Source organism: Myodes glareolus, chromosome 21 (genome assembly GCF_982192425.1).
Source record: "Myodes glareolus chromosome 21, mMyoGla1.1, whole genome shotgun sequence".
Taxonomy (NCBI): Eukaryota; Metazoa; Chordata; class Mammalia; order Rodentia; family Cricetidae; genus Myodes; species Myodes glareolus.
The window spans coordinates 15568963-15590372 of NC_142046.1; the positions used below are offsets into that span (position 1 = coordinate 15568963).

At 48.8% G+C, this 21410-nt stretch overlaps 2 protein-coding genes and 1 non-coding gene across 11 annotated transcripts in view; 1 reads left to right on the top strand and 2 right to left on the bottom strand.

Annotated features, from left to right (window-relative positions):
• Positions 1-2914: 2914 nt before the first annotated feature.
• Positions 2915-20329, top strand: Dync2i2 (dynein 2 intermediate chain 2). Of its 2 annotated transcripts, XM_085681429.2 has the most exons (10): positions 2915-3076; positions 4419-4485; positions 13497-13745; positions 17567-17676; positions 18235-18392; positions 18668-18777; positions 18961-19128; positions 19231-19463; positions 19688-19845; positions 20005-20329. In XM_085681429.2, exons 3-10 carry the CDS (start codon positions 13662-13664, stop codon positions 20241-20243), a joined length of 1260 nt encoding a protein of 419 aa, XP_085537555.2. In that variant the 5' UTR covers positions 2915-3076; positions 4419-4485; positions 13497-13661; the 3' UTR covers positions 20244-20329. The 2 variants fall into 2 exon arrangements, with proteins under 2 accessions (XP_085537555.2, XP_048287894.3); XM_048431937.3 differs by lacking the exon at positions 4419-4485.
• LOC148118667 (signal recognition particle RNA) lies at positions 15789-16083 on the bottom strand. The gene has a single exon (XR_015735898.1).
• Positions 20314-21410, bottom strand: part of Sptan1 (spectrin alpha, non-erythrocytic 1) — a 70129-nt gene continuing 69032 nt past the window's right edge. For all 8 annotated transcript variants that reach the window (XM_048431935.3, XM_085681426.2, XM_085681423.2 and 5 more), the window contains 3 exons: positions 21187-21333; positions 20967-21114; positions 20314-20794 (listed from right to left, as the gene is read on the bottom strand). In XM_048431935.3, coding sequence (XP_048287892.1) covers positions 20669-20794; positions 20967-21114; positions 21187-21333 — 421 coding nt within the window. In that variant the 3' untranslated portion in view covers positions 20314-20668. The remainder of the gene's footprint in view (positions 20795-20966; positions 21115-21186; positions 21334-21410) is intronic.

Sequence of the window (21410 nt, forward strand, 5' to 3'; positions counted from 1 at the left end):
GCGCTCAGGGCTTTGCAGGAGTTGGTGATGGAAGAAGGACTCAGAAGCTCAGAGGCTGTAGAACTCGTGAACTGTGGCAGTATTGTTAGGCTTTTGTCCCCTTTAAAAAAATTGTGAGTGGGGCTGGAGAGATGGCTCAAAGGTTAAGAGCACTGCCTGCTGTTCCAGAGGTCCTGAGTTCAATTCCCAGCAACCGCATGGTGGCTCACAACCATCTGTAATGAGGTCTGGTGCCCTCTTCTTGCGGGCAGGGATACATGCAGAAAGGACACTATACATCACTAATAGATAAATCTTTTTTTTTAAAAAGTGTGAGTGTGTGTGTGTCTGTTTGTGCACGCGTGTGTGGGCACAACATGGGTGTGTTATTCAGAGGACAGCTCGGAGGAATTGGTTCTCTCCTCCCATGTATGTCCCAGGGATCCAACTCAAGGGGTCAGGTTTTAGCCACTAAGCCATCTGTATCTATGTTTTTTTTTATTTTAAAAAACCACTTTATTATATTTTATAATTAGACTTATTTATTTTTATATGTGAATGTTTTACTTGAATGTCTGTGACCATATATAGCTAGGTCCAAGGAGGTCAGAAGAGGGTATTGGATCCCCTGGAACTAGATTTACAGACTGTTGTGAACCACCATGTGGGGAATCAAATCTAGATCCTCTGCAAGAGCAACGGGTGCTCAAAGCATGGAGACCTCTTTCCAACCCCTTTCAGGCATTCGTTAGCAGCCCAATACAGTGGTGCGTGCTTTGAATCCTAGCTCTTTGTAGCAAAACCAGGTGTTTCAAAAAACCAAAATAAATAAATACCTCTCCCTGGGCTTCTTTGGAGTGTGACTCCCCCTAACTTTGAGACAGGGTTTCTTTGTGTAGCCCTGGCTGTTCTGGAACTCACTTTGTAGAGCAGTCTGGCCCTGAACTCAGAGATCCACCTGCCTCTGCCTCCTGAGTGCTGAGATTAAAGGCATGGGTCACCACTGCCTGGCCTAATTTTTTTTTTATTTAAGTTTTATTATTTTTACTTTATATGTCGGAATGTTTTGCCTGCATGCATGTGCACCAGGTACATGCCTAGTACCTTCAGAGGTCAGCGGATTGTTAGGTATTTTCTCTTAGACAAGCCTCTCCACTGACACAAATAATCTCAATCAAACTGAATCAGACCGAATTAAAGATGCTCATGCTTAGTGGAACACTCCTGGGTGGCCCCAGGAAAATGTGGAGAGGGGAAGACCACACAAAACCCAGAGACCACATGTTCATTCTCTAGGGGACAGTTTAAACCACCTGTGAGAGCAGTACCGACCTTCCCTGGGGAGGGGTTACTGTTTGGTGGATTTTCTTGGAGGTGGTGTTTGGACTGATGAAACTCCCAGGGGAGGGCCAGGAGCTGGGTGAAGCCCCAAGCCAAATATTCCAGACTTTTTGTAAAAAAAAAGGTGTTAGCGAGTTGAGGTGATGCTTTCCAAACACAGATGGTGTCAGAGATGGTGTCAGATCTCCTTGGAACCAGAATTACAGACAATTGTTAGCTGCCCTGTAGGTGCTGGGAATTAAACCTGGGTTTTCTGTAGGAGCAAGCAGCCAGTGACTCTTAGCCTTTGATCCCCGAGTGTGACTTTTTGTAATGCTCGATGTTTGAAAATTTTTCTAGAGTTCAGCTGGCCTCACAAAGAGGCTCTTCTTAGGAAGGGACATTTGAGGGAGACTTTCTCTACTGTGTTTTCCTCCCTTCTCCGTGCTGCCGCGCTAATCTAATCGGCCCTCCTGGCCTTGGCTTGGGAGGAGGATCCTGTCTCAGGGTAGTGCACTGAGAACAAGCCCAGGGCAGGCTTCCCAGCCTGAGAAAAGAGGAAATGGGCCCAGTGGACTAAACAAAGATTACAGCCTAGAGACTCAGGGCTTGGTTTTGGCTAACAGGCAAGCCACCTCTAGGATGGGAGGTTTGGGACAGTTAGAGATCTGTTAGCGCAATCAAGAGGCACAAGGATAATAACAACTGAGCTACAGATGTAGTTCATTGGTAGAGCTTAAGGGTTGGTATGCAGGAAGCCCAGGGTTCAAGGCCCAAGACTTCAAAAACCGAACCAACCAACAAGCAAGCCAGCAAGCAGTTGCTTCTGTAGGTTGAGGATTTAGTAAGATTTAATAACATTCATATGACTTTGGGCATTTTGCTTGACACGTTGTAGGTACTCATTATCTGGTAATTGCGCCCTTTTGTGTGTGTGTGTGTGTGTGTGTGTGAGGACTGATGGGGCAATCTATCAATCTATCATTGAGCTCAACTTCATCCCCAGTGGTTGCGTCTCTAATTTCAGTTTAACAAGAATTTTATTTATTTATTTATTTGTTTGTTTGTTTAAACTTTCTCATTTGGGCCTTCCACCCATTGGGCCCCACTTTCGTTCTGTGTATGAATATTTTCCATTAAGGGAGAAACCGAAAATGCTCCCGACTCAAGCAGCGCAATGTGTGCTTTCGGAGTATTCGGTGGTTATCCGTCCAGCCTGGTGTCCGTACGAGCTCGGCCCAGTAGGCCGCAGCAAGTCCCTCTCACCTCTACGCGGGCCGCTCAGCGCCATCTTTGAATATGGAGCCCACGCCTCACTTCCTCACTTCCTCCCTTCTTTTTATACTTTGAAAAGTTGTTTCCGACGCAAACATGGCTTCTGTGAATAGGACAATCCAAAAACACTGACTTTTTTCTGTATTGACTGACAAGAGTCTTCATATTTTTCTTTGGGTCCTTAAGGAAGGCGCTGTAACCAGCTCAAAAATGGCGCCGCCAGCCTCACTTCCTCTTGTCTGACTTCCGCTAATGGAGGCGAAGCTGGTGGCGGTCAGGTCTCAGGGCGCCGGCGCGAGTGGGCGGGGCCGTCGCCATGGCAATGCGCGCGTAGCCCGGACCTTTTCAGCATACTGGAAGCGCCCGAGCCGCAACACTGGCTGCTGGCGGGGCAGGCAACTCGGAGCGGCCCGGGAGGCCCGCGCCGTTGCAGGACGAGACCCTGGGCGTGGCGTCCGTGCCCTCGCAGTGGAGGGGCGTCCAGGGCATCCGCGGGGAGACGGTGAGGGCGCGGGCCCCGTGCTGGGCGGCGCGGACGGGAGGGCCGGGGCGCAGCGTAGGGTTTTCATAGTTTAGTGGAGAAACTCCCTCGGGGATGCTTTCACGTTAGACTTTCCCCAGTGTCTGAAGAGGAAAAAAGCAAAACAAAAACAAGGAGAACACCAATCAGCTTTATAACTTAAAAAAAAAAAAAAAAACAAGGAGAACAAAACTCTTAGGATTCTATGTTGTTGTTAAATGACATCTTTAATTTACGTGAGTGCGTGGGAGCATGTATGGGCCATGGCACCGGTGGGGCTCAGTTACACAAGTTAGTTGTTTCCTTCCACGCGTGGGTCCTGGAAATCCAGTTCACGTTGTCATGCTTGGCAAAGTGCTGTTACCAGCTGAGCCTTCTCGTCAGCCAGCACCGCGTTTTGAAGGATTTTTCGTGAATGTTAATTTTTAGACATGTCAAACTGACATTGGTTTTTCGAAAAGTCAGACTGCACCTTAAGGGTTGGCTAAAGTGGTTTTCTAGTTTTTTTGTTTTTTGAAACAGGGTTTCTCTGTGTAACAGTCCTGACTGTCCTGGAACTCACTGTGTAGACCAGGCTGGCCTCGAACTCCTGAGTGCTGGGATTAAATGTGTGCACCAGTGCTGCCTGGACTGATCTTTAGGGTTCTAAGAAACGATTCTGATTTATGGAGTATAAAAGCCTGCCTCCTGGAGGGTACATCTCCAGACTCCTGAAGGAGATTGCTTGAACTTTTTATTTACTGATTCATTGACTGAGGGTGTGTGCTTGTGGAAAGTCAGAAGACAGTAGTAGTGCCATGGGGGTCCTGTGGATGACACTCAGGTGTCTAGGCGTGACTGCAAGCACCCCCACCTGCTTAGTAACTGTGAGAGCGTTGGAGGAGACAGGAGAAAGTGGCAGTTTCTTCCTCTAGGTATTGGTGGTTTATATGGTTTATGCCGAAGATTTAGAAACATTTGAATTGGCAGACAAGTGTAAAGTGTGCAGAGCGTGGCACACACCTGTAAATCTTGCACTTGGAGAGTGGAAGCAGGAGAATCAGAAGCTTGAGGCCAACCTGGGCTGCCTGAGACTTTGACTCGAAACGAACAGACAGGCTGGGGACATGGCCCAGCAGTTAAGAGCACTGTTCTCCCAGAGAACCTGGATTTGTTTCCCAGAACCCACAATCATCTAACGCCAGTTCCAGGGATCTGATACCATCTTCTGGTGTCTGGAGGCGCTAGGCACACATGTGATGCGCAAACATACATGCCAGAAAAAACATCCACATACAGAAAAATAAACAGCAACAACAAAAAGAGATAATTTCTTCTCTTCCAGAAGACTCAACTTTGGTTTTCTGCACCCGGGCTGAGCCTCTCAAAACAGCCTGGAATACAACTTCAAGGTGGAGCAGACTTTCTTTGGGGCCATCAACCTGTAGAAGGAGACTGCTCGTTTGTTTCCTGGCTGAGTAGACCTGAATAATCACACAGAAACTATATTAATTACAACACTGTTTGGCTAATGACTCTAGCATATTCCTAGCTAGCTCTAACATCTTCAATTAACCCATTTCTTATTAATCTCTATATCTCCATGAGGCTGTAGCCTACCGGTAAGGTTTCAGTGTTGCAGCGTTTTGATCCTTCGGCAGCTATGTGGGGTCTCTCTGACTCCCTACTCTCTCTATATCTCTTCCAGCCTGGCTATATTCTCCCCTGCTATAGGCCAAAGCTGTTCTTTACTAATCAATGATAATAAAACATATTCATAGAGTACAGAGGGGAATCCCACATCACAAACCATTTTCCAATAAAGATACAGATAATTAATATTAGTGATGAATGCTCAACCTTATGCTTGCCACATTAGCTCCTCCCCTCTGCTCCCCCTCCCTAAGACACTGATACAGGGTTTCTATTTATTTATTTATTTATTTATTTATTTATTTACTATGTATACAACATTCTGTCTGCAGACCAGAAGAGGACCCCAGACCTCATTACAGATGGTTGTGAGCCCTCATGTGGTTTCTGGGAATTGAACTCAGGACCTTTGGAAGAGCAGGCAGTGCTCTTAACCACTGAACCATCTCTCCAGCCCCCTGATACAGGGTTTTTCTGTGTAGCTCTGACTGTCTAAAACTTTCTCTGTAGACCAGGTTGGCCTCAGACTCAGAGATCTGCTTGCTTCTATCCCCCTGAGTGCTGGGATTAAAGGTGTGTGCCAGCACCAGCAGGTGACTGGCCCCAGGTGTCTACTCTCTCATTCTCTCTTTTCTTCTCCTACTTATTCTCTCGGTCCACCAGTGCTTCCTGTTGCTCTCCTGCCTAACTACTGGCTGTTCAGCTTTTTATTAAACCAATCAGGAGCCTTAGGCAGGCAAAGCAGCGCATCTTTGCATAATTAAACTAATGCAGCATAATCAATGTTTACATCTTTATATAGTTAAAGTAGTATTTCATTGGGGATGGAGAGATGGCTCAGTGCTTAAGAGCCCTGGCTATTCTTTCAGAGGACCAGGGTTCAATCTCCAGTACCCACAAAGCAGCTAACAACTGTCTGTGATTCCAGTTCTAGGGGATCTGACACCTTCACATCAATGCACATAAAACAAAGTTAAATAAGTTATTTTAAAAAATATTTCATAACACCAGAGGATCAAATACCATCTCTGAAGATACCAACACACACCTAGGAGACACCCAGATGCATACATACACACATAAATACAAATGAAATCTTTAAAAACAGCTGCACATCCACAAAATAATAATTGAAGTGCTGGTGGGGTGTTGCTCCTCGCTCCTTGGTACAGTGTTTGCTCAGCATGCCGAAGCACTGTAGCATAATAATGATGAGGTTCTGGGGGTCAAACCCACTGTCTTTCAGGTTGGGCAAACGCTCCAGCCCTAGCTTTGTCCTCAGCCTAGAAAAATTAACTTGGAGCTGGCAGGTGGCTCTGTGCTTAAGAGCATTTGCTGCTTTTCAAGAAGACCCACCCAAGTTGGGTTCCCAACACCCATGTCAGGTAGTTCACAACCACCTGTAACTCCATCTCTAATACCCTTTTTTGAACTCTGTGGGGACTTGTAACATACATGTGCATGTGTCCACTGACACCGTGTGCCCTGTCTCTCTTGTGCGCACGTGTGCATATAATTTAGAAACTTACTTTTGTGGACTGGAGAAATGACTCAGCAGTCAGGAGCATCCGCTGCTCTAGCAGAGGACCCAGGTACAGTTTCCATCCTCCGCATGGCTGTCCCAACCATCAAACTCCAGTGCTGTCTGGAGAACTAAGATTAAAGAACCTTTGAAAACTTAATTTATTTCAGCATTTTCCTATTGTGTGTGTGTGAGCGTGTGCGTGTGGTTTTTCGAGACAGGGTTTCTCCGTAGCTTTGGAGCCTGTCCTGGAACTAGTTCTTGTAGACCAGGCTGGCCTCGAACTCACAGAGATCCACCCAGTATTTCTTTTTAATCAGCTGTTCAGATGTTGATTAAACCTAGTCACCTGGGTGATGGTGGCACAAGCCTTTACCAGGTGGCTCTCTGAGTTGAAGCCAGCCTGGTCTACAGAGTGAGTCTTAGGACAGCCAGGGCTACACAGAGACCCCATCTCAAAACAAACCCCAAGCTGTTTCTTTCCCTGCTGTCAGGAAGCCCGTGTCAGTGCTATAAGTAGTTTTTCAGTCTCCGGCAGTTCCTCTGGAGAAGTTGAACGCCAGCATATGCCAACATGTGCTGTGTCTTAGCAGTGGACCATAAAGAAAGCATTAGTGTTGTTTCTCCATTTTTTTGTTCTTTAAAATTTCTTTTAATTAAATTAATTTATTTAAATAATAAATTAAATATAAATATTTAATATATAATATATAAATAAGTATAATAACGATTATAATATTATTTATTTAATTTAATCTTTTTTTTGTTTGTTTTTATTTTTCAAGAAAGGGTTTCTCTATGTTGCCTTGGCTGTCCTGGCACTCGCTGTGTAGGTCAGGCTGGCCTTGAATTCACAGAGATCCACCTGCTTCTGCCTCCCACGTGCTGGGATTTAAAGGTGTGTGCCACCACTGCCCAGCTTAATTTAATTTTTAATTTCACATGTATGAGTGTTTTGTCTGTATACTACATGAGACTGTAGTACTCCTCGGAGCCAGAAGAGGGCGTCAGATACCTGGGGCCTAGATTTGCAAAGCCTTCATGTTAGTTCTGAGAAATGAACCTGGGCCCTCTAGAAGAACAATCAGTGTTGTGAGCCCCCCTCTTTCTTTCTTTCTTTCTTTTTTTTTTTTTTGAGACAGGATTTCTCATATACCATATACTCCTGCCTGACCTGGAACTCACTTTTTTTTTTCTCTCAAGACAGGGTTTCTCTATGTAACAGTCCTGGCTGTCCTGGAACTAGCTCTTGTAGACCAGACTGGCCTTGAATTCATAGAGAATCTCCAGCCTGTACCTCCCTCGTGTTAGGATTGAAGGCCTGCACCACGGCCCGGCTCCGGAACTCACTTTTTAGCCCTGACTGGCTTTGCCATCACAGGGAGGCACCTGCTGCGGTGATGGCTTTTTTCTCAGTCTCAGCTCGCCTGTCCTGGAAGGAAGGGTTCTGGACATTGGCTTGAGGTTGGGTTTGGGAGTGCAGCTTTTTTTAGGGGCTGGGCCTTGCCATTGTTCCCCAGTGGGTCTTGCGGAAGGTGCCATTGCTAACATCAAGCACAACGTTATCCCCTGGGCGCTACTCCCCTGGGCGGCCTTCAGAGTTCGGGTCCCTGTGCACTTGGAGCCACTGGGACACCCTGGCCCTGGAGAGTTTAACACGTTGCTGTGATCCTGGACAGCAGGTATGCGGTGTGACCTGGGAATCTAGTTAACGTAGTAGTTAACTACTGTTAGCACAGCCTGCTGTCAAGGCACCAGAGGTCTGTTTTTATCAGAGTGCGGGTTGGTAGCCAGGCATGATAACTGGTGTCGGATTCCATTGGGGGGAGTAGAATCAGGAATTCAGGGTCAGCCTTGGCTACCTAATAAGTTTTAGGTTAGCCTGGACTACATGAGCCCTGTCTCAAAAAATTGTGAAAAAAAGACTAGTGGTAAAATATGCATGTGAGTCAGGTGGTGGGGGCACATGCTTTTAATCCCAGCACTCGGAACTCTGAGTTCAGGCCAGTCTGGTCTATAGAGTGAATGCCAGCAGAGCCAGGGCTACACAGAAAGACCCTGTCTTGAAAAATCAAATGAAACCAAACAAAAGCAAAGAGCAACAACAACAGGAAAGCACACGTATAACAAGTAGAGAGGAGAGGCTGGCCCAGCGGTTAGGAGCGCTGCCTCTCCTGACAGGACTCAGCATCCACCTGGCACTTCACAGCAGACCCCGTCTAGTTCCTCTGTCTCCTGGATACCACATACATACATGCGTGCAAGCAAAACACATATACATAAATCATTTTTTTTTTCGAGATAGAGTTTCTCTGTAGCTTTGGAGCCTGGAACTTGCTATATAGACCAGGCTGGCCATGTACTCACAGAGATCTGTCTGTCTCTGCCTTTCCAGTGCTGGGATTAAAGGTGTGTGCCACCAGTGCATAAATAAATCTTTACAAAACACACTTAACTTTTTTTTTTTTGATGTCTTCTAGTTCCTTTTGCAGACCTAACCATGAGCAGCCCTGTGAGTCAAGCAACCACAAGTTATTATATGAGGCATTTCCAACGAGTGTGACTACTGGGGTTAGCACATGTTTTTAAGATTTATTTATTATGTGTATAGTGTTCTGTCTACATGTATGCCTGCAGGCCAGAAAAGGGCACAAGACTTCATTATAGATGGTTGTGAGCCACCATGTGGTTGCTGGGAATTGAATTCCTTACATCTGAAAGAGCAGCCAGGGGCTCTTAACTTCTGAGCCATCTCTCTAGCCCCCCCGCTAACGTGTTTTTGAGACTGAATCTTGTCAGTTGCCTAGGCTGTCCCAACATCCCGGGTTCCAGTGGTCCTCCTGCTTCAGCCTCCAGCACAGCTGCCTACTCCGTTATCATCTTTAATTTTTATTTATTTATTTTATTTTTTTATTTTTCGAGACGGTTTCTCTGTGGCTTTGGTGCTTGTCTGGAACTCCCTCTCTAGACCAGGCTGGCCTTGAACTCACAGAGATCCAGCTGCTTCTACCTCCTGAGTGCTGGAATTAAAGGCGTGCGCCACCACCACCTGGCATGATCTTTGATTTTGTAGGGTTTTTTTTTTTTTAAGGTAAACATTTATTACTTAAAGAAGAGGGAGAGAAAGAAAGGCAGAAATAGAAAAAGAGAGAGAGAGGGGAAAACATGTGTGCACACGCCAAGAGAGGGAACAGAAGGAAGCTGGTTTTGTTTTTATTTTCACATTGTTACATTGTGTGTGTGTGTGTGTGTGTGTGTGTGTGTGTGTGTGTGTGAGAGAGAGAGAGAGAGAGAGAGAGAGAGAGAGCCCAGTGCACATGTGGAGGTGAGCGGACTGTGGGAGTCAGTTCTCTGCCTCCATTATGTAGGTCCAGGTGATCAGGCTCGGTGGCCAGCACCTTAACCTGTTGAGCCATTTTGCTGGCACCTGCTGCCTTTCAAGTGCTGGAGTCAGAGGTGCTCGCCGCCGCCCGCCCTGCCCCACTTTGCTCTCCTAATGTGTGCAAATGAATGGCATTCAGTTGCAGGCTAGCTGTCCCAGGACCGGTTCCTCAGTGAACACTGAACTAGCTCTTTGGGGGAGGGAGGAGCCCCGTGTGCTTTTCTACCTCCTGCAGAAACCCAGGAAGTTTGGACAGTCTTCTTCCCGTCCCACGGACTGTGGGGTGGACTTCTGCTGCACCTGAGAGCTTCTGAGTACTCCTCCACTGGCAGGCTGGGGCTTTGCTTGTGTTTCATGGCACATGGCGCCCTCTGCTGGAGCCTGTGCCCTTAAATAAATCTGTGGCCCATCTTTCTATCATACCTAGAGCCCTGTCCCTGCTTTATTTTTTATTTTTTTTATTTATTATATCTACAATATTCTGTCTGTGTGTATGCCTGCAGTCCAGAAGAGGGCACCAGACCCCATTACAGATGGTTGTGAGCCACCATGTGGTTGCTGGAAATTGAACTCAGGACCTTCGGAAGAGCAGGCAATGCTCTTAACCTCTGAGCCATCTCTCCAGCCCCCCTGTCCCTGCTTTGAGACATTGTTTCTCAAGCCGATATCAAACTTATCACAATCATCCTGTCTCCACTTCCTGGGGGCGGGGAATAGGGGTATTACTGGGATGACAGGTATGAGACACTTTTGTTTCTAGGCCCTCTTTACGGCAGTGTGAAGTGACACAGACTAACCAAAAGTATCAGCAGTACAGAGATTTGCTCCCAGCCTGGTCAAGGAGGGGAGCTTCCTTGGGTCAAGTTTTTTGAGTAGTCATTTGCTGCAGAAGCACTCCCTGGTGAGTTTCAGCCTGGGTGTGGCCAGCTGGTAGAGTGCTTGTCTTGTATGCAGGGAGCTGGGGGTTTAATTCCCAGCACTGAGGAAGCTGGATGTGGAAGCATACCTGTAACCCCAGGAAAAACAGGAGGCTTACTAGTTCAAGGTCATCTTCAGTTACAGGGTGAGTTTGAAATCATTCTGGGGTATTTGAGCCCCTGGAAGGCAGGGAGGCTGCGCGTACACATTCAACACACACCAGGTTCATGCACAGGAGGGAGGCTGGATCTGGCTGCTGGTTTAGCTACTTAGTGCCCTTAGGGGTTCTGTGTGTCTTTAACACTGGATCAAATAGGTGGGTGCTTGCTCTACTGCTGTCATGTAGAGTGTCTCCCAAGTATTCCCACAGGCCTTGGAAGAGAACAGTCATGAATGGGGTGTGTTGAGACCATGGAGAAACCAAGGGGCTCTTTGGTGGACTCCAGACCAAGTGAGTAGCTGTGATCAGAAAGGAAGGTGAAGGGGCTGGGTGTATGGTCCTAGCTAGCTCCATCCTATCCGAGGACCACAGAAATAAGTAGGCACACACATGTGTATTACTACTGTTTTAGTTAAAATAGTCTTTTTCATACACTGCATTCTGATTGTGGTTTCTCTTCCCCCAACCCATCTACTCAGCCCATCCAAATCCACACACTTTCATTTTCTCTGAACACAAACAGGCAATTGAAAAATAAATAAACCAGAATATAACAAAACAAACAAACAGGAAAGAAAAGCTAAGCAAATTTTGTTTTATTTATTTATTTATTTATTTATTTGAGAAAAGTTTCTCTGTGTAGCCTTGCTATCCTGGAGCTGGCTCTCTAGACCAGACTGGCCTTGAATTTACAGAGATTCCCCCTGTCTCTGCCTCCTGAGTGCTGGGATTAAAGATGTATGCCAGGACTGAAGAGATGGCTCAGTGGTTAAAGAGCATTACCTGCTCATCCAAGGGTCCTGAGTTCAATTCCCAGCAACCACACGGTGGCTCACAACCATCTGTAATGAGGTCTGGTGCCCTCTGCTGGCCTGCAGGCATATGTGCAGACAGAATACTGAGCCATAATAAATCTTTTTGTTGTTGTTGTTGTTGTTGTTTTGTTTTGTTTTGTTTTTTCGAGGCAGGGTTTCTCTGTAGCTTTGGAGCCTGTCCTGGAACTAGCTCTTGTAGACCAGGTTGGCCTCGAACTCACAGAGATCTGCCTAATTCTGCCTCCCGAGTGCTGGGATTAAAGGTGTGCGCCACCACCGTCCAGCATAAACAAAAAAATAATTTTTTTCAAGATAGGGGTTCTCGGTGTAACAGTCCGAAGTGTCATGGAACTAACCCTTGTAGATCAGACTGGCCTCAAACTCACAGGCAAAAAATGTTTAAAGTCTCATGCTTCACAGGGTGGGTTTATTTTTGCTTATTTGTCTGTTTTTCAAGACAGGGTTTCTCTGTAACTTTAGAGCCTGTCCTGGAACTTGCTCTGTAGACCAGGCTGGCCTTGAACTCACAGAGATCTGCCTTGCTCTACCTCCTGAGTGCTGGGATTAAAGATGTACGCCACCGCTGCCCTGGCCAGGCTGGTTTTATACTTGCCACTGTAGCCAAGGATGGACTTGTGATCCCCCTGCCTCCACATTCCACGTGGTAGGATTGCAGGTGTGAGTCATTGTCTTAGGTTTCTATTGCTGTGAAGAGACACCATGACCATGGTAACTGTTATGAAAACATTTAAATTAGGTAGCGACTTACAGTTTCAGAGGTTTAGTCCCTTATCATCGTAGTAGGGAGCATGGTGGTTGGAGTGGGGCGCCATGCAGCCAGGCATGGTGCTACAGAATTCTGCATCTGATAAAGGCAGCAGTAAGTGAGCTGTCTCACAGGTGTGGAGTGAGTGTATATAAGACCTCAAAGCCTGCCCCACAGTGACCCACTTCCTCAAACAAGGCTACCCCCCCATGGGTGCCATTGTTTCAGATCATCACCCATCACCATCACTGTCTCCAGTTTAGATTGTGCCTTTCCTTGTCTTTTTTTTTTTTCTTCTTCTTCTTTTTTAGACAGGGTAGCCTTGGGTGGCTTGGAACTTGCTATCCAGACTAGGCTGGCCTCGAACTCGGAGATCCTTTTGCCTCTGCTTCTGTCTCCCGAGTCCTGGAATTAAAGGCTTGCATCACCATGCCAAACTGACCACACGTTTTCTACTAGAGGTTTTGGCTTTGTTCCCTGTGTTGATGTCATTGCCTTCCCTGCCTTGCTGTAGGGCTAACATTGCTTGCCTTGCCTGTGGGCGGGCTGACAGAGGCTGCCTTTCTCCCCACTGACTTGTCATGGACGCCTGTCTGAAAGAAAGGCACCTATCCTGCTTAGTTTCTATCATTGTTTTGTTAACCTGACACAAACTACTGTCGTCTGCAAAGAGGGAAGGCCAGTTGCTGAAGCTCCTCTGTCACATCGCTCTGCAGGCATGTCTACAGGGCTTTTCTTTTCTTTTTGTTTTTTGTTTTTGTATTTATTTATTATGTATATAGTATTCTGTCTACATGTATGCCTGCACAGAAGAGGAGACCAAATCTCATTACAGATGGCTGTGAGCCACCATGTGGGCGCTGGGAATTGAACTCAGGACCTCTGGAAGAGCAGTCAGTGTTCTTGACCTCTGAGCCATCTCTCTAGCCCTCTTTTTGGTTTTTTGAGACAGGGTTTTTCTGTGTAAAACTAAGTTTTCTCTGTATAATCTAGGTTTGTGGACCAGGCTGGTCTTGAACTCCTGGAGATCCGCCTGCCTCTGCCTCTAGAGTGCTGGGATTAAAGGCGTGCGCCACTACCACCTGGTGTCTGTTCTCTCTACCATGTGGGTTCTGGGAATTGAACCCAAGTCATAGACTTGGCTGCAAGCACCTTTACCATTGTGTCTTTTCACTGGTCCATGACCCTGGTTTTAATCTCCTTCCAGAAGAGTTGCCAGACAGCCGGCATTGCCACAGCAGAGGCCTGTGCTCAGGCCCGGACACATGCAGATGCACAGGTTCAGACGGAGGCTCTTGAGCCAGTGGCTGTGCCGCCCGTTTCCCAGCAGGACTCCCTCAAACTTGCTGCCTTTCTCCGGAGGGTGGAGGCCATGGTCATCCGGGAGCTGAACAACAACTGGCAGAGCCATGCCTTCGATGGCTACGAGGTGAACTGGACGGAGCCACAGCAGACGGTAGGACCCCGACGGCTGGGGCTGGCCTGGGCTGTTGCCCCTCCCTGCGGCCCCAAGGCCTGTTTAGAGCTTGCTTTGCTTTGCTCCACTGCAGTGCCCGTAGTGCCAGCAGCAGCCAGTGTATTAGGTACAGAGGGGTGGGACTGGCTCCCCCTGGGAGAGGTGACCCTTCAGGGGAAGCCTGTGACCGTAAAGCTGAAGAGGTGTGGGCTTCTAGGGCAGCCTGCCCCTAGCCTGGTACCACCCTAGGGAGTGACCTGCTGTGGTCTCTTTCCTCAGGCCAACTCTATTCCTTTTATCTTCCCTTCAGAGAGGGGGCCTGGCCGGGTTGAGTGCTTTGCCTAGGGCTGCACAGCTCTGAGCTGTCTGAGCTAGAACCTGAATCCTGGCCTGTGTTCTAAAGGCGCCAGCATGTCTTGGCATTTCTGCTTTGGAGGCACAGTTCCGCGCAGTCCCCTGTGGACCTGTGTGCACAGCTGGATTGACAGCTAAAGTGTCTCTATGGGGTTGGTCTTCTTGTTTTATAGTGGGCCTCAGGTCACCTCCACCTCTCCCAGGTGTGTTGTCAGACAATTTAGTGATTTTGGTTTTTCAAGACAGGGTTTTTTTGTGTAATAGTCCTGGCTGTCCTGGAACTTGCTTTGCAGACCAGGCTGGCCTTGAACTCAGAGATCTGCCTGCCTTTGCCTCCTGAGTGCTGGGATTAAAGATGTGTGCCACTATCTCCTGGCTTTTTATTTTTTTAAGATTTATTTATTTAAAATTTATTTAAATATTATTGTGGTTTTTCAAGACAGGGTTTCTTTGTAGCTTTGGAGCCTGTCCTGGAACTAGCTCTTGTAGACCAGGCTGGCCTCAAACTCACAGAGATCCACCTGCTTCTGCCTCCCGAGTGCTGGGATTAAAGGCATGTGTCACCACCACCCGGCTTAATTATATTGTTTTATGTGTGTGCTGTATTGCAGGATGGTTGTCAGCCACCATGTGGTTGCTAGGAATTGAACTCAGGACTCTTAACCGCTGAGCCATCTCTCCAGCTTGATTTATTTATTTATTATTTATTATGTATTCAGTGTTCTGCCTGCAGGCCAGAAGAGGGCACCAGATCTCACTACAGATGGTTGTGAGCCACCATGTGGTTGCTGGGAGTTCAATAACTCATCACCTCTGGAAGAGCAGCCAGTGCTCTTTCTCACTGAACCATCTCTCCAGCCCAGAATTATTTCTTTTAATTGTATGTGTGTGTATCTGTCTTTGTCTCTGCCTGTGGGTATGTGCTTGTAAGTTTGGTGCCCATGGAGGTCAGAAAGGGTGTCACCTCTTGTAATTGAAGTTTCAGACTGCTGTAGGTTGTCACCATGTGGGTGCTGGGAATTGAACTCAGGATCTCTGGATGAGTGGAAGATCAATACATGAGTTAACCTCTAGCCATGGTCATGGTTTACTTTTTTTTCTCTTCTCTTCTCTCTCTCCCTTCTTTCCTTTCTTTCCTTTTTTTTTTTTTTTTTTTTGAGATAGGGTCGCACCATGTAGCTTGGAACTCATATGGACCATGTTGGTCTTGAACTTGCAGAGACCCCTGAAATGTGCATCACCATGACCAGTTACAGTTTGCTTTAGTGTGAACGTTATAACTGACATACCCAGGTGACAATGCATGCAGGATCTCGATTTTCCACAGTTCAGGAGTTTGGGGAAGCAGATCCCAGGCCAAGGAGCTGCATGTGACAGACCCATGCCTTCCTCAGGAGCTTCCTTCCTTGGCCTTGTCCCTAACCCTTTTTTTCTGTAACTGAGGACTGAACCCAGGGCCTTGCACCTGCTAGGCAAGCACTCTACCTCTGAGCTAAATCCCAAGCCCTCCTGACCATTTTCTTGACAGCATCTATGCAGTGGTTTACTCTGGTAGTGTGGACTTCGGCCAGCTCTCCAAGGAGGGCTGCCTGACTGGAGAGTCCGCCCAGGCTTTGCCTCACTGTCATTTGGTTTGCTTACTTATTTTTTTTTATTTTTTTATTTTTTTCTTTTCTTTTTTTTTTTTTTTAGAGACGGGGTCTCGCTATGTTGCCCAGGCTGGAGTGCAGTGGCTATTCACAGGCGCGATCCCACTACTGATCAGCACGGGAGTTTTGACCTGCTCCGTTTCCGACCTGGGCCGGTTCACCCCTCCTTAGGCAACCTGGTGGTCCCCCGCTCCCGGGAGGTCACCATATTGATGCCGAACTTAGTGCGGACACCGGCATAGCGCACTACAGCCCAGAACTCCTGGACTCAAGCGACCCTCCTGTCTCAGCCTCCCGAGTAGCTGGGACTACAGGCATGCGCCACCGCGCCCGGCTTACTTACTTATTTTTGACAGTTTAAGCAGAAGTTTATTTAGCAAAGCAAATGTTCCAAAGACAGATTGGAGTAGGCCCCAAGGCAGAGTGTCTTTTTTTTTTTTTTTTTTTTTTTTTTCAGAAAAAGAACAACAGGATCTCACTATGTTGCTCTGGTAGCTCTGGCTAGTCTGGAACTCACTATGCAGACCAGACTGGCCTTGAACTCAGAGACTGACCTACTTCTGTAGCCCAGGCTGATTTCAAAGTCTTAGCACTCCACCTGCCTCAGCCTCCTGAATATTGGGATAGCAGGCATGCACTGGTAGGCCTCTGCTCCTGGGGTCTCTGTCTGTATGACTGGGACCTGCTGCTACGTGGCCTTTGGGGGCCTTCAGGATTTTCCACACCCCTGCACGTCCGTGGCAGTGGGCGTGTGTTCCTGAAGGCTTTTTTCAGGGCTAGGCTTTTGCTTTGGTCCAGTCATGGGATCAGGAGGTGTGGAGTTTTACACCAGAGTTTTGATACCCTGCTGCTAGGCAACCGACCTCCTCCCCAACCCCCCATCCTTTGGGACTGGACCATCTCCTTTGCTGCTCCCACCTGCTGGGAAAGACTCCCAAATCAAGATTCCAAAAAAGCCTTGATTTGGGGAGGTAGGGAGTGAAGCCAGCCATGTTGGCCCACATCTGCAATCCCAGCACGAGGCTGAAGCAGAATTGCCATGAGTTTGAGGCTAGACTTGGGTATATATTGAAACACTGTCTGAAAAGCTCTTTACCCCACTTGGTGTCTAACAGTCCACAATAAAATTGGCATGTTAGCCTTCTTTAGGTGTGCAGGTTAGTGGGGTTTAATGCATCTCTCTGTGTGCAGCAGTTACCATTTTTTTGCTTGTGGTTTTTATGCTCCATGTGCTGAGCTCTGAGATTCTGGCTTGTGGCTGCATCAACTGTGTTTCTCAGGCGCCTTCCAAAGCTCTAAAAGCGCGAGCGGCAGGTGAAAGCTGTCTATTCTGTCTTTGGGGGAGGATGTGTGTGTGTTGAGACAGTATTGTTAAGAATCCGACCTGGTCGGCACTGTATGGCTCAAGCTTGGCTAGATCTCATGCGATCCTCCTGCCTCAGCCTCCCAAATGCTGGGATTATAGTGATGAACCCCATGCCCAGATTTTAGTCTGCATTTTCCTCTGGCTGTTGGCAGCTTGTAGGCCTTGGGCCACCTGGGCGTAGCTGTGATTTTCCTCTGCTGCCTGGAGGTCTCACCCTTCCTGATATGTGGCTCTTCATGTTGTGCTGACCCCAACCATATATTAGTTTTATTGCTACTTCATAACTGTAATTTTGCTAGATATGAATCGTAATGTAAATATCTGTGTTTTCCTGTGGTCTTAGGCAACCCCTGTGAGTCATTTGACTCCTTTGGGGGTCGTGACCCACAGGTTGAGAACCACTTAACTAGATGGATTTAGTATTTAGGGCTAAGAATGGTCTGTCTCTGCAGGTGTCCTGTCTACATACCCTGGTCTACCCCCCAGCCCAAGGGCAAGGTCTGCACGTGACCAGCATTTCCTGGAATGCCACAGGCTCTGTGCTGGCCTGTGCCTATGGCCGGTGAGTGACAGCTGGGGTGGGTGGGAAATAATGAAGATCCCAAGACTTGTTTGGGTCTGTTTCATTAGCTTCAGGGTAAAGGGTTCAATAAAGAGCAGAAGGAGGGGCTGAGAGCCCATGCCTCAAGTCTACCTACCTGGGCTTATGTTGGCTACCGGCCTTTACTCTGGTGTCTGTTGCTGGATGCTCTGTGGTCCCCATCCACTAATGCATAGTTACACACTTGGGGTCTGAGGACCCTTCTCCTTACTGTAGGGTCTCACTATATAGTTCAGGATGGCATTGGTCTCTTTATCTTGTCTCAGCTTTCCAAGTGCTGGAATTACAAGTGTCCTCTGCTCACAGTGGGCTATTGCCCAGCTTCAGGGACACAGACAGGGACCTGAAGTGACTTCACACCTGCGCCCTTTTCAGTGCCACAGAGGAACTTGTGAATATACCCATAGTACAGAGTCTGGGCGTGAAGGGGACACAGGCTCATTTTTATGGGGGTTAGCAGAGCAGAGGTGGAGGTGGTGATGGGAGCCCCAGAGGACACTCAGGCATGTCCTCGTGCAGGCTAGATGATGGGGACTGGAGCACGCTCAAGTCCTATGTGTGTACCTGGAACCTGGACCGCCAAGGCCTGAACCCCCAGCAGCCATCAGTAGTGGTGGAGGTGCCCAGTGCCATCATGTGCCTGGCCTTTCATCCCACACAGCCCTCACACATTGCAGGTAAGTGCTGAGCTCTCCCCAGCCTCTCTTCCTACCCAGCTATAGGCAGCCAGGATGCTTTTGGCTGGCCTTTCAACTTCTGGTCAGGGCAGGACACCTGGGAGTCGGCGACGTCCTGGCCCTCTGGCTTGTCTGTGGCTGGGGGATAATCTGTCTGCTTGGATGAAGGAGTCATTTGGAAGGGGCTGAGTCTGGCTGTGCAAGAGGCAGGATGAGAAAAGGAGGATAAAGAGGTGGGCTCCCCTCAGTGCTGACGGCTGGACCCTGCCCCACAGGGGGGCTGTACAGCGGGGAAGTGCTGGTGTGGGACACGGGCCGCCCCGAGGACCCACTGCTGTGGCGCACAGGTCTGACTGAGGACACCCACACAGACCCTGTCTATCAGGTCAGGAGGCCACGCCCACACCCTGTGGGGGGGACAGCACCAGCTGCTTTGAGGAGCTGGTTAGACAGCTGCCTGGGCATTCTTGGAGCACAGGCGCCTAGAGGAAGGAAGGGATACAGCTACAGGTGAGGCTGACACTGGGGATGCGCCCTCTATTCTGCCTGTGCTCTGTCGTCACCTCAGGTGCTGTGGCTGCCTGAACCCCGGCACAACCACCGCTTCCAGGTGCTGAGTGCAGCTACTGACGGGCGGGTGCTGCTCTGGAGGGGCAGCGGCACTGGCCAGTTGCGGCTCTCCAAAGGCTTTGCTCTGGCTGTGCAGCAGCTGCCTCGGAGCACCAAACTGAAGAAGGTAAGCACACGGGCTCAAGGAGGCTGGGCTCTGGGAACCCATCTGTGTCCTTCCCTTTGCCTGCTGGCTGTCAGGACTTACTGTACTGCCACTTTTCCACAGCCGCCCCGTGGAGAGACTGAGGTGGGGGTGACATCAGTGGCCTTCTCCAGCTTCGACTCCAGCCTTTTTGTTCTGGGCACAGAAGGTGGCTTTCCCCTCAAGTGTTCCCTGGCAGCAGAGACAGCTGCCCTCACTCGGATACCCAGCTCTGTGCCCCTGAGGGCCCCGGTGCAGTTCACCTTCTCTCCCCATGGTGGCCCTGTGTACTCTGTGAGCTGCTCTCCCTTCCACAGGTAGGGGCTTCAGCCTGGCCTTGCCACTCAGGCACAGGGAAAGCCGCCCTGCTGCAAGCTTTTCAACACTTCTTTTCAACCTTCTGACTCTCTGCACTTTGGTAGTTGGTCCCAGGACCAGCCCCCTTTTTTAACAGCTGTGGAGGCCAAGGGAATTTCCCATAGGTAGATGGCCGAGGTGATGGTGGCAGCGCCATGTAGACGCCCTTTTCTGTACTGTCTAGGAATCTCTTCCTGAGTGCTGGGACCGATGGCCATGTCCACCTGTACTCCATGTTGCAGGCCCAGCCCCTGACCTCACTGCAGCTCTCTCACAAGTACCTGTTTGCCGTGCGCTGGTCCCCTGTGCGCCCTTTGGTTTTTGCTGCTGCTTCTGGGGAAGGTACGCAAGAGCTACAAGGCCTGTTTTAAGTGGAGGGGTCACGTGGTGAGGATGGTTTTTATCCCGGCCACTGGCACCCACCACAAAGCACACAGGAAAAGTACATGCCATAGCCTCTCCCAGCTGTGGTTTCTATTTTCTGAACCTTTATCCCTGCAGGTGATGTACAACTGTTTGACCTCCAGAAAAGTTCACAGAAACCCACAGTTTCCATAACACAAACCCAAGATGGAAGTCCTGTCTACTGTCTTGAGTTTAACAGCCAGCAGACTCAGCTCTTAGCTGCTGGTGATGCCAAGGGCATGGTAAAGGTGTGGCGGCTGAGCACAGCCTTCACGGAACAAGGGCCCAGAGAGACGGAGGACTTGGATCAACTAGAAGCAGAAGTAGCTACCTGAGGGCCACAGGGAGCAGCAGGGTGTGGTGTTCCTTCAGGAAGAATGTGCGCTAAGTTGAATAAAGAGGAACTTTTTTAGGGGGAGAACTGAGTCCTTTATTTGTCTTTTACATGAAAACAGAATTTGGGGAGGGAGGAGAGAGAATAAGGAAGATGAACCAGCTGCTTTGATTTTAAGTGGGAATGAGGGCAGCTGGCTGTGCAGGGGTTTGGGTCCCACAGCAACATGGCAATTGTGATTGGACTGTAAGCGGTTTACTGAAGCACCATTTTCTACCAAGTCTTACCCCAAGCTAAGCAGGCCTACGGTTACACTGGAAAGTAACATTGTCTGGAATATTTTCCTTGAAAGCACAGAGGAAGTGACATGCAGCAAGGTGACAACAGGGCAAGCAATGTGGGTCGGGCTCACCTACGAGCCAAGGGTCAATTCACAAAGAGTGAGCGGGTGAACTCGACGTAGTCGAAGGCAGTGGGGAGTTCACGGCCTTTGCCATCCACATAGGGCTTCATGTGGGAGACGCAGTAGTCGGCTTGTTCCCGGGTCAGGTTCTGGAGGAGAGGTGGTATGGTCAGCTCAACTATGACAACACGTGCCCATATGTAAGGAGTTGTTGGGCCAGACCAGTTCGGCCAGCAGACACAGGCTTCCTGACTGTATGTGTGGGGTGCACCCTTCAGTTTCAGTGGTGCCCAGGAACTCTGGCCCTTCCCAAGGTCCTACCTGGTAGAGCTCCTCCTTAGTCACGTATGGCTTGCCCTCAGAGCTGAGGGCCCGGAAAGCGCTCTCAATCTCTTCACTGGACTTGACATTCTCCGTTTCGCGGCTGATCATGAAAGCCATGTATTCTTGCAGGGAGACATGACCATCCCTACAGAAGGCAGGTACAATGAGCAGGGTGCTCAGGGGGAGTCAAAGACTGTCCCTTTTCCCTTCAGCTTACCTGTTGGGGTCAACAGTGTCCAGGATTGCTTCAAACTCAGGGTCAGGCTCTCCTTCCTCTACCATTGGCAGGTCATAGCCCAGGGAACGAAGACAGGATTTGAATTCCTGATGGTTCAACCGGCCAGACTTGTCCTTGTCAAAGTGTCTGTAGTACAGAGCCCAGAGCTCAGCATATGGTCCCTGCCTCCCATCCACCCTGGGCCAAGGTGCGTGGGCCATACT

What these genes read in the sequence shown, in the direction of transcription:
- Dync2i2 (XM_085681429.2), top strand. Translation starts at nt 13,662, where the DNA reads ATGGTCATCCGGGAGCTGAACAACAACTGGCAGAGCCATGCCTTCGAT. An exon ending in GGACGGAGCCACAGCAGACG is followed by an intron (nt 13,746 to 17,566) that starts GTAGGACCCCGA and finishes CTGTCTCTGCAG; the next exon opens with GTGTCCTGTCTACATACCCT. An exon ending in CTGGCCTGTGCCTATGGCCG is followed by an intron (nt 17,677 to 18,234) that starts GTGAGTGACAGC and finishes GTCCTCGTGCAG; the next exon opens with GCTAGATGATGGGGACTGGA.